A 12,452-nucleotide genomic window follows, 5' to 3' on the forward strand; every position below is an offset into this window, starting at 1 on the left:
TATTATAGAGACTTGTCCAATCAAAGAGTAGATGATCTTGGCGGAATTCTCCTTCTTTAAAAATAAATCCATTCAAAGGTAGATGCCATGTAGTAGAAAAAAATGCTACCTGGGTTTTTTTGTTGTTGTTGTTTTTTGGTGTGGGAAAAGTTAAATTTGAGATACGGTTCTATTTCTTACTAGCTGTGTGACTTTAGACAAGTCATGCCACTTTTCTAAGTCCTTTTTTTTTTAACCAGCAGGTAATGACATCTTCACAGGGTTGGGAAGAGTTAATGTGATAATGGATGTGAAAGCGTGTTGCAAACTAAAAAGAACCCCACACATAAAAAGGGTTATTATCATCATCACCATTATTATTATTTAAAAAGTCATTTCCATGGGATGTAAATGCAGTCTCTACAGCTCCTCTGGGCCTCTAAGTGTACAGACTATATTTACAAGTTTATAAAACTCCCAATATGGAGTTGAATAACAGCCAATCAATGCTAATAGCGCTGGATCCTTATTTACAGAGTGCTTTTCTTCTGAGATCAAGAGCTGTTAAAATCTAAATCCATCAAATTTTAATTAATTTCTATTCCGTAGATTGTCCAACAAATATTTGCTGCATGCCTACTATGTGTCAGGCAGCATTTTAGACAGTGGATGGGTCATTAACCTTGCTAATGGTCTACTTACCTTATGGAAAACTGCACATCCACAGTATGTGCAGACAAGGTCAGGGGCAGGGAGTCAGCCCAGAGCTTAAGGTGAGTAGTGGCCTACATTGTGCTAAGTATACTTGTTTCATGAGCTGGAGCCGGGCCCCTTTGGTAAGAGTCATATATCTTCATCCACGGAAAACTGGGCCTTTTCCTTACTTGCCCATAATGAGAAATGATGTCAGTGGCTGAAAGACACATTGTGTGACCCAAGTTGCAGGGGTTAGGTTTCTGGGCTGCTTTGGTCAGCTCCGTTTCAGACACTTTGGAATGGAAAGTTTAAATGTAGCTACTGATTGAGAGAGATTTGTGTCTGTCCCAGAGCTGACTCCTGCAGAGCCCTGCTCCTGGCTGCAAACACATTTCACAGAGGTGCAATTTCACTTTTATCTACTAGAGAGAACAGACTCTTTTCCAATTGGAGGATTTTTAAGATGCTGGGATCAAAGCTCCACTTTCATGTGCGGTTGACTCAGAGAACTGGGAGTCAGCAGGGATATGGTGAGCCAGCCCCAGGTGCTACAGGGAGCATTAGGCATGTTTCCCATTTCCAGCCATGTAGCCTTTCAGACGTTTTCTACCAAAGGGTTCCGAGTAGGCCTCCCCAGCTTTGAAATATCCCTAGCAGTTTCATCTAGAACAGGAAAATCACATAGATAATTTGCATCATCTTGAACCTGAGCAGGATTGTTGACAGTCATTTGACACATTTGCTGAAGGATTCTCACTTTTGAGAAAGACCCGGAGATGACAGGGCCACCTCCCTCCAAAAGCTCACTATGGGGTGATTAAGAATATAAATAATTAGAAGGGATGACTCATTCAACAAATAGTCCGTGATAGAGCGTTTTTGTTTTTGTTTTTTTTCCCCAAACCACACTCTTCAAAGAGTAAAAAGGATTTTATAAAACCAGAAAGTGTTTTTTGTTTTATTTCTGTAATGTGGTATTTGAGATACTTTTGTGGCTATGAAAAATTTTGAAAAAACAAAAACACAAAGATGGTTTGTGAATGGGTGCATTCCAGAGGTGAGCAATGTCCTAGAGTCAGGGAAGTGGAAACTGATCCTGGGCACCAAGCATGGTCCTGTGAGGACAGACTGGAGAGTACAGCAGGCAAGAACTGGATAAAGAGTTTCTGTGCGTCACTTTGGCAGCCAGCTTAACTCTGTGAAGGCAATACTGTGAAACTTTGAGAGTGTTATTTGGAGGCATTTTTTTTTTTTTTTTTGGAACGTAAACTCAAGATTTTATTGTCTTCATAATAAAAGATGACACTTAGAACTGGATCACTTGGCCCTTTCTCTTCTTATCTTCTCCCAGTTCAAAATGCTTGCATCTTTTAATAGCCAGCATTCTCTTAGATCTGCAGTTGGGCTCAACACACTCAAGCCTTAGCACAATCTTCTTTGTAGTTTTAGACTTTTTCCGGAAAATCGGCTTAGTTTGCCCACCATATCCACTCTGCTTCCTCTCATAACGCTGCTTTCCCTGGGCATACAGAGAATCCTTGCCCTTCTTGTACTGTGTCACTTTGTGGGGTTGGTGCTTGCCACACTTCTTACAGAAAGTCCGGCGGGTTTTAGGGACGTTAACCATGCTTGCGAGAGCGATACCGGCATGGGAAGAAAGCTGGAGGCATTTAAATGATTGACCATGTACAACCTAACTCATTCGTCTACAGTTATTATCTCACAATTTACCCAATCTCTTATATGTAATAGATTTATCTGAGCAACTGGAAAGCCAGCCTTTCCTCAAATAACAAGTGCCATTGTAATTCGTGATGAATAAAGGCTCAGAATCATCTACCACAGTGATTTTTCTAAACATTTGTGATTTTGTGTATATATCATTAATAATTGTCTTGCTTTTGGCAAAGTGGCCCTAGAAAAGTAGTAACCATCCTGAATGATTTATTTTATTTTGATAAATAATATATTGGCTTGGATGAGAAAAAAAAGAAACTCTCCTATCTTCCTTTTGATTATATTCCTTTGGATCACAGGCTCACCTTTCTCCCTGGTTTAAATATAAGAAGTCATCCTATTTTTGGAAGTAGTTACTTCTTAATTCTTCACTTGATTGTTATAATATTCTTAGTGATTTGGGAATTAGTGTATTTATGTAGTTGTCTAAGTGTTCATCAAAGTAATAAACTCACTTCTAGGTTTAAGTGTTTCTATTTAAAATTCTTTAAGAAATTCATCAAATATGTGTGTGTGTGTGTGTGTGTGTGTGTGTGTGTGTGTGTGTATTTATGACACTACTCTTTTAAAAATACCCAGAGCTCCCAACTGACAACAGTGAGAGAAGTGAATAGTTGATAGGACCTGGCCCTGGAATGCAAGAGTAATGGATTCTCCAGGGACTCTGCCATGTACCAGCTTTGTGATGCAGGGCAAGTCACATACCTGTTCTGAGCCTTGATTTTCCTTCAAGACAAATCCTCACCCTTTCCTGACTCTAACTAATGTAGTAGTCCCCCTTTATCTGTGAGGGATATGGTCCAAGACCCCCAGTAGGTGCCTGAAACTGCAGATAGTCCTCAACCCTATATATGGTATGTCTTTTTGATTTGAAAACAGAGATGACTACTAAGTGATTAACGAGCAGGTAGTGTATACGGCGTGGATATGCTGACCAAAGGGATGATTCATGTTCTGGGCAGGATGGAGTGGGACAGTAGAAGATTTCATCACACTACTCAGAGCTGGGTGCAATTTAAAACTTATGAATTGTTTATTTATAGAATTTTCCATTTAATATTTTTGGACCCTGGTTGACTGTGGGCAACTAAAACCCTGGAAACTGAAACCATGTGTAAGGGGGGAACTACTGGAACTACTGTATTTATTGACTGTGTGGTGTGGTGCACTGCTCATACAATTATGCGTGCTTCTCTCACAAAGCTTAAAGCCTAAAAGGGTAGGGGGGCAAAGGCTCTCCAGCAGTTTAAGTTATCATGCTCAAGAAATGTTCAAGGTTCTTTGAGAGCCCAGGGTGAGAGCATCAAATCATATACAGGATATGAGAAAGCTTCCTAGAGGAGCTTACATTTGCACTGAAGTTTGAGTGAAGCAGAAAGAGAAGGGGGTACAATGTTTTTCCAACTCGGGAGAGCAGCATGGATGAACACAGAGGCATAGCACAGCTTGCTGTATCTGGGGGAACCATGGGAGGATCTCAGTAGGAGGTAGGAGAGAGGATAAGCATGGGAAAGGTGGGATCTGGGGCTGCAGTGGTGAAATCTCTTTTAGGCTAAGCTGGCAATACCAGTGCTGCTAATAATAACTACCTTTTGTTGGCTGAGTTGAAAATACAAGTTAAGCTCATTTTTAGATTTCAAAGATTGATAAAATTAGCATTGCAGAGTGCTTAGCTTTTTACCAAATAGTCATTTCTAATATGCACTATACAATTTCTCAAATGTTAACAAGTATTATCCAGATCTGCTGACTTAACTGAGATCAATTAACAATGTCAAGAGCTAAACGGTTATGGAAATGTTGATGTCCTTTTGTGATATAAAATTTTACAACTGTTCATTTAAATATTCACCCCAGTGCTTTGATAAACTGATCCAAATCTTAGCATATTATCGAGGATAATAAGGGTTTACTAGGTAGTATTTATCCTACTTTAGTTCTCTTGAGCATAGACATTCAGTAGATTTTTTATTTCTTGGCACAATTTTATGAGCATTCAAATTAAAACTATTTTTCATGTTTATTGTAGTAGTAACATATAAAAAGCTAAACAGGAAAATAAAATAAAACCTTAAATTCAAAATTGCAATGAGAGAGAAGTGTTGAAATTCAGTCCATCAATATTTACTGAATCCAGCCACATGTTAAATTCAACCACTTTTTAAAGCTCTGTTTACTTGATATATTTAACCTTGTGAACTTAGGAATAATCATTTACAAACTTGACAATAATGCAGTCAGCCCTCCATATCTATGGGTTCTACATCCATAGATTTAAACAACTGTGGATAAAAAATATTTCAAAACAAAATTGCATTTGTCCTGAACATGCAGTGAACATTGAATTTTTTTCTTATTATTATTCCCTAAACAATGCAGTAGGACAACTATTTACATTGTATTAGGTAGTATAAGTAATCTAAAGATAATAAAGTAAGTGTACATAGGTTAAATGCAAATGCTATACCATTTTATATCAGGGAGTTGAGCATCTGTGGATTTTGGTATCCAAAGGAGGCCCTGCAGCCAATACCCCATAGACACCAAGGTTCAACTGTATAGACAAAGGTCATAGTATATAGAGTAAGTGGTTAATAAACTGTACATATCACTTACCAGGCTTTGTGCCAAGCTCTCTCTTGACCTTACCTCCAGGGCAGAGCAGTTGCAAGAGGTGAGCCAACAGGATTTCTGTGGGAGCAGAGGTGCCAGGAGAGGAAGAGCTGGAAGGGCTGTTATCCTGAAGGTTGTTTAAAAACACATGGAATTAAGGAAGAGAGATAAAAAGCACAGCTGGAAGTTGAATCTGGTATCATGCTGACTAGGGAAGTCAGGTCGTTAACACAAGTCAGACACAAACCTGGTGGCTAAGTAAAGAGAGAGAATCTAGGAGCAAATTGCTTAGTGAGTGGAGTCAAAAGATGAAGAGCTAAATTTGCATGTGGTCCATATTTCTTTTTTTGCAGTCTCAACAGCTTGGAAAGCCAAGACTGAACCCTTAAAGGAGCTGCACTGGGAAGGGAAGGTCTGGTGGAAAACTCATGCAAGATTCAGTCTTTGCAGGCAAGGAGCTAAATCTGACATGACAGATAAACATGAAAACAGTCAAAACTTCAGATTTGGTAAACTCTCTGTTCAACTGAAATCCCAGGAGTGTTACGGCTTCCTCCTCAATCCACATCTAGCCAATCTTCTCATCTTCTTCCAGTGCAGGAACACCAAACTGTTTACTTTTCCCCAAATCACCCTACATTCTCTTCACTGAGGCTTTTAATGCTGAAACCTCCATCAGAAATGGCTTTCTCTGCTTCATGGAAAAGGCTTTTCAATGTTCCCTGCTCCTTCCCTGGCGGGGAAAATAATGCACCTTCTCTCTTTTGGGTTCCTGTAGCACAAGTTTATATAAACACTAGTGGTGGAAGATGGCTTACCTACCAAGTATATGTCCTTGAGGCATGTACAAAGGTCAAGATTTTAAATTCTGTAAGTGTTCAGTTGCATTTTTGACCCTACTCCTCACTTGCTGAATATTTTGGGCAAATAATAGACCTTGGAGCCTCAGTTCCTTATCATTGTTGTTATGGGGATTTAATAATACAGTAGATGCAAAATACCAGGCATAATGTTAGGCAAAATTTAGGATGTTTGGTTTATTAAATTCAATCTTTGGAATTCATAATATAAATGAACATAAATGTAAACTAGTTGTGTAACATATAATGGATTTTAGGAGCTACCTTCAGCTTAAGAAAGAAGTTTGATTTCCTAAATTATCGTGCTGCCTTTTTGATAAATTCTTCGATGCCACACAAAGACAAGCCATTCTCTTCTCTTGGCAGTTTTACTATTTTATCATCATTATAACAATAAAATGGTGACATTTTAATCTTATTCAATATATAATCCACAAAGTGATTTAAGTCAATTTCGTAAGCTTACTTCATTTTCTCAGTGTTGATTTCTTGATTCTGATTTTCAGTTTATCATTGAGATGGATGAACTATCCTGTTTCTTTTTTTCTTTCCCTCATGCCTTCCAGCTTAGTTGCATTCAGATTCCAGTGGGTCTCCCTTCAGGGCCTAAGTCATACTTGTTGCATGATCTCCATGCTTTAAACAATTGAAAAACAACAACAAAAAAATCCAAGTGGAGAAAAGGCACCATTTCTGCTGGCAATTCTCCCACCTCCATCTGTGCCGCCCCGAAGTGTCTGCTTTCTGTACTTACAAGACATTAGTCTTTTGGCACTATGATCCAGAGCAAATAGTGCTGAATGTAATAATAGCAAGTGATTTGGCATGTGCATCAATGTGAAAATAGAGTTTACAAATGCACAATAATGTATCCTGCAAGAATACATCATCTTTTTAAATGTGTTTCTTGAACATACTTATGTTCAGTGAGAAAAACCACATCCATTATTAGAAAGGTAGAGTGTCTCTTCATATTCTGGGAAAATCCTTGATAGATGATTGCTATATTTAGCCATGGAAGCTAACATCTCACTGAAGGGGGGAGTGCCCTCTGTTCAGGGAGAAAACTAAGAATTGGAGTATTTTAAGTTCCCTGCTTAAAAGAAGAAATAATTGGGAGGAAATCAAAAGAAGTGGGCAAAAGGATCAAACAGTAACATTCAGCTACAATCAGAGCTTGAAACTGGAAAATAAAAATCAATAGAATATTTATCATTCATTTATTTCTTTTTCTAAAGCATTCCTTCTTTCCTTGACCAAGTCAGGATACTAGCTCAGCTCATGGAGGTCTATGGAGCCAAGCAAGGAGATTATTAATGAGGATTGTGTGTGTGCTGCTGGTGGTGGTGGTGGGAAGGTGGGTGTTTCAGGAGATGGGAAATCCAAGACAAGAGGGAGAAGAAAGTAAGACTAAAAAAGGCCAAAGTCTAAGAAGCCAGGAGTGGAGACCTTTTTTTCCTCCAACTTGGAGATTCGGGGAGAAAAGAGCAAGAATAAAGCAGGTTGATGGGAAACACTGACGGTGTTGATAATACTACCCAATGTAGAACAAGCATGGCTATTCAAAGTTGATTTTTATTTGCTCCTGGGGTATAATGAAGAGTGAATAAATTGAATTGAAAGGTTCAGGAATATTTTCAGACTTCATTCATTTAATCACTCATTGACTGCCTCACTAACGAATTCATAATATAATTACTCTATGCCTGCTAGATGCTGGGCACAATGCTATGTGATGGGAATACTCCATCTGTCTTAGCCTATTCAGGATTCTATAACAGAATACCACAAACTTGGTGACTTAAAAACAACAGAAATTTATTTATCATAGTTCTGAAGATTGGGAAGTCCAAAATCAAGGCTGCTGGTAGATTTGGTGTCTAGTGAGTACCCACTTCTCTGTTCATAGAAAGCAGTCTTGTGGCTGTAATTTCACATGGCAGAAGAGGCAAGAAGCTCTCTGGGGTCTCTTTTATAATGGCTGTAATTCTATTCGTAACTGCTTTGCCCTCATGACCTAATCATTTCTCATAGTCTCCACATCCAAACACTGTTATGTTGGAAATCAGGTTTCAATGTATGAATTTTGGGGGAACACATTCAGTCTATAGCACTGCCTTTATAGAGAGACAGATATATAAATAAATGGCAGACATGAATAAAAAATACTGAAAATGCTATGAAGATTAAGAGAAGGCTTCTCGTGAAACACTTTAACTGGGTTTTGAAGGATAGATAAGAGTTTCCTGAGCCAAAAAAAAGTGAGCCCCAAGTTTATATCCAATCTTGTAGCTCTGTGAAATTGTATTTATCCCTTCTTCTGTATCACAGCCTGAATCATCTGCCAACTTGGCTTGTTGGCATGATGTAGGCAATAAAAATGAGATAAACAAGTAAAAAGATATAAGGGAGAGGGGTAATGAGGCAGGTAGGTGGAGATCATTTTGATGGGGTTTGTATTTCTTCATTCAGTAGCTGAGTGGCATTAGTGGGGCCTAGTAGAATACTATTTTTTCACTTCAACCTATTTTCTATTATTTACTTAAATACTTTGCACTTCATCAACATGTGGAATTAAAGTGTAGTAAAGTGACAACATAAGATAATGGCTAACACGACTTTGGATTCTAGCAGTTCCAAGTTCAGATTCAAAAAGTCTTCCCCTCTCAAGCCTCAGGTGTCTCCTCCATAAACTAAAGGAGTTGGGCTAGAGGAACTCTAGTGTTCCTAGATGCGATGCTGGTCCAACACAGATGCTTCCAATATTAGGGCTGGAAAGGGCCTTATAGACTGTTTTGTCAAAGTCCCTTCTTTTACAGAGTAAGAAACCAAGGATACATCTCAATCTTTCCAGTATCCTTTTTATAACAGCTACTACTTTTTAATGATTAATAGCTTGTGATTCTTCAGAAAGAAGGGGAAAATGTTTAATGAATGAATTTAGAAGCGATTGGGTAGGCTAAATAAGAAGTTTGTCCGTCATGATAAATAAACATAAATTTAAGATCAGATGAACAACATTTTCCTCTGATACTTTAAATTGAGACAGATTTTAGGTGACGGAAAGGGGCCGGCAGCATCAGCATCATATTATCACAACCTTAGGCCTAGAGCTGAGTATGCAAGAGAACGCTCTGGGCAGAATAGCAGTCTTGGTTCCACCTCTTAACTATAACTCTTTGCTTCCTTTACAGTCCTGTAGTCACCTTGCTAGGGCAAATGGTTGGAGAAAAAAATGTAAAAAGTTGTGGAAAATATTTTTTTTTTTTTTTTTTTTTGAGACGGAGTCTCGCTGTGTCTCCCAGGCTGGAGTGCAGTGGCGTGATCTCGGCTCACTGCAAGCTCCGCCTCCCAGGTTCACGCCATTCTCCCGCCTCAGCCTCCCAAGTAGCTGAGACTACAGGTGCCCGCCACCACGCCCGGCTAGTTTTCTGTATTTTTAGTAGAGACGGGGTTTCACCATGTTAGCCAGGATAGTCTCGATCTCCTGACCTCGTGATCCACCCGCCTCGGCCTCCCAAAGTGCTGGGATTACAGGCTTGAGCCACCGCGCCCGGCCGGAAAATATTTTTTTAAAAACACTATCAGATATACAAATCCATTTGTCATTTTTTTTTTTAAACTGCAGAGTATCAGTACTATCAGCAATTAGTCATGAACCTCCAGGTCCCTGCTGATAATATCCTTGTGTTAATACACCTGTGGGGTCCACTATGCTATTGCATTCTTTTGCTGTTATTTAATTTTAGTTGGCTTAAATTACTCATTACTCTTCCTCCCCTTTAAACAGCAGGGTTTTTGGAACCAGTAGCATAGCTAATTGTTTCATTTCTGCATTTCACTTTCCCTGGGTAGCCGCAGTCGCTATGTGAATTGAGATTTGAATATAAACATAAACCATAAAGATTTTTCATCAAGTAAGAGCACTACTAATAAAACAAAGCTTTGTTATTATTTATCGCATGAACAATACACTTGTATCACCTCTATCAGGCATCGTGTAGAACATATTGTGGAGGTTTCTTATTGGCAGCGACACATTTAGTATAGTTACCATTTTCCAGCCCTTCAACAAGAACTTCTGGATGTATTTACTAAGTGAAATAAATAAACTTCTGAAACAATGGTTTGCAGTACAACACACATAGGACTAGTCCTCCAACCTAAGAATGTATACAAGTTTGCATAGAGAGTGCCGTAATGAGATAGGTATCAGCAGACTACTTCTAGTCTTGTTTATGACTTGCTATTTGACTTGAGAAAAGTTGTCCCCCTCCTCCCTCCTAATGGGTCTTATTTCTCACTCTTGTTTAATAAGTATTTGGGCTACAAGATGTATGAAGTTCATTCCAACCGTGAAACTATAAATGTACACATTATGAGTCCACAGATTCATGGTGTATCCCAGCACCTAGACTAGTGTCTTGCACATAGTAGCTTCTCAGTAAATGAACAAATGATGGACTTTTGTTAATTTTTCTGTGACTGAATACTCGTATGCTATTATTACAAAAAGATTGAGCATCCGTGTATTTGGAATTTTGAGGGGAGGGTGTGAGGAGTACAGGATGAGGAAATGTCAAATGTCCACCTTCTTTAGATGCAGCATTTTTTACGAAGCCTCTTTGGACTAAACTTTGATGTACATTTGGTCTATTCTTAGCACCAGAACTCAAGGACTGGGTTGGTCTTCCTACTGATCCTGAGCAGATTCAAGAAGTGACTTTTGCATATTAGATTGCCAGGTTATTTCTTATCCCTAGAAGGAAAAGGGACAATCAACTGAAAAGTTTTATTTTCTAGTATCCTATTTTGACTGATTAAGGTTTTGACTCAAAACCTAAACATTAATGAAATTGGCATACCACATTTTAAGTGGGCATTATGCCAGCGTAACAGATGGACCTCGAAATTGTCAGTTGATAGCTTGTGTATAAATCTCTAATATCGTCAAGTGGAGACAGTCCTTAACAAGAAATGCAAAAAATGTTTGTCAGTTGGCTTCCAGATGCCTCACCCATGCATCATTACTCTGTTACACGACTCTGCAAGTCTCTTTAGATACTTAATAGCCCCCAGAGACACCACTGTCAGACCGTGTGGATGGGTAACTCCATGGAAAAATATACCCAGATGACCTGCATCTTCTGTCCTTTCCTGTCTTCTCAGACTGTTCCTTATCTTCATTCCTTCCCTGAAACCTGAACCATTTTTATTGAACCATTTTTACTGAAGCTTTATCATGTGACCTTGCCTTTTTAGGAAGACCGTTCTTTCACTCTCACTCAAGGAAGAGAATGAGAGCCTTGCACATAGTAAGCAATCAAGACATGTTTGCTTTCTGAGGGACTCTAACTTCTACAGCGTGGCCACTTTCACGTAGTTTTGCCGCGTCAATCCATCTTCTTCTTGTGCTTTGAAATTTTAATCTTCCTATTCTTTCATCTTCTATGACTAATTTCTCCCAGCCTCCTAGCTTGTTTGCAAAGGCATGGCCCACCTATTAGCTTGCTTAAGAGGAATACCTGAACTCAAGTGCAGAGAAAACTGAATGTAGGACTGACTATTTATGGTCTTTGCCCAAGAGTAAGCACTGAGCACACTTGTTAACTGACTTCCTGCCTTGTGGTGATCTTGCTGCTGCTTGCAGGTCACTTATGACCTAGTTTATGCCGTCAAGGATTGCTGATTGATGCTTCTCAGTTGCCAAGTGAATTGGCTTTATGGCCCTGAAAAAAAAAAAAAAAGCTTTATCTCATTAAACTCATTCATTGATTCAATGAATATTAAATAAAACCTTCTAAGTATCACACACTCTTCTAGAAGCTGGAAAAACAACAGTGACCAAAACAGACAAGGTCCTTGTTCTTGTAGAGCTTACATTCTGGTGACAGTTTGAACTGACACTCTCAGTGGAAACTGAGCTGACCATTTGTTTCATCTTAGAGTGAGTACTCATTTCTAGAGGTGAGTTGACCTCAATATCATCACCAAAAAGTCCCAATTGGCCAACTTTTCTTTTTTGTACATATAATATAAAATACATTATAAAAGATGTTAGTTATAAAAAATGAACAGTAAGAAAATAATTGGGCATAAATAAATGGTCACACATTTCTCTCAGTTTACGTTCAGCACTTCTGGACAAACAGCATGAGTATATGGAAAAATTGTATGCAGGCTGGTAATTGGTTTGGCATTTTAGCAAGGCTTTTAAAGTAGTTAATTATAATGTAATGCATTGCTGTTAATTAATTTCAATCATTTATATTATTTCTGTACATTCTAGTAGGAACTAAAGGTTTATGGTCATATAATTTATTGTTTGAGCCAGAACTGTTTTTGATGGGCAAAGGGGGCATTCTTTAAAAGTATGTTGTGACAATGAGTATAAAAAGGGAACATTTTGGGAAAACCAGAATGCACATTCACCCCAAATACAAGAAACCCAGTCTCACCTAATTCTTGGAATTTTGAAATAGCAAATTGCTACTAGTCTATTTCCCCTATTCCAGGATTATCATTAAGTGAGTTCATCATAACTAGATCAAATTATGTTTCATCAAC

The 12,452-nt window shown here is 38.6% G+C and overlaps 1 protein-coding gene across 2 annotated transcripts in view; it reads right to left on the reverse strand.

Annotated features, from left to right (window-relative positions):
- Positions 1 to 1,922: 1,922 nt before the first annotated feature.
- The window catches only part of LOC126948019 (60S ribosomal protein L36a-like), a 731,948-nt gene continuing 721,418 nt past the window's right edge, over positions 1,923 to 12,452 (reverse strand). For both annotated transcript variants that reach the window (XM_050779250.1, XM_050779251.1), the window contains exon 2: positions 1,923 to 2,335. In XM_050779250.1, the coding sequence (XP_050635207.1) occupies positions 1,982 to 2,302 (321 nt within the window). In that variant the 5' untranslated portion in view covers positions 2,303 to 2,335 and the 3' untranslated portion in view covers positions 1,923 to 1,981. The remainder of the gene's footprint in view (positions 2,336 to 12,452) is intronic.

The sequence above is a fragment of the Macaca thibetana genome, chromosome 2 (assembly GCF_024542745.1).
Source record: "Macaca thibetana thibetana isolate TM-01 chromosome 2, ASM2454274v1, whole genome shotgun sequence".
NCBI lineage: Eukaryota > Metazoa > Chordata > Mammalia > Primates > Cercopithecidae > Macaca > Macaca thibetana.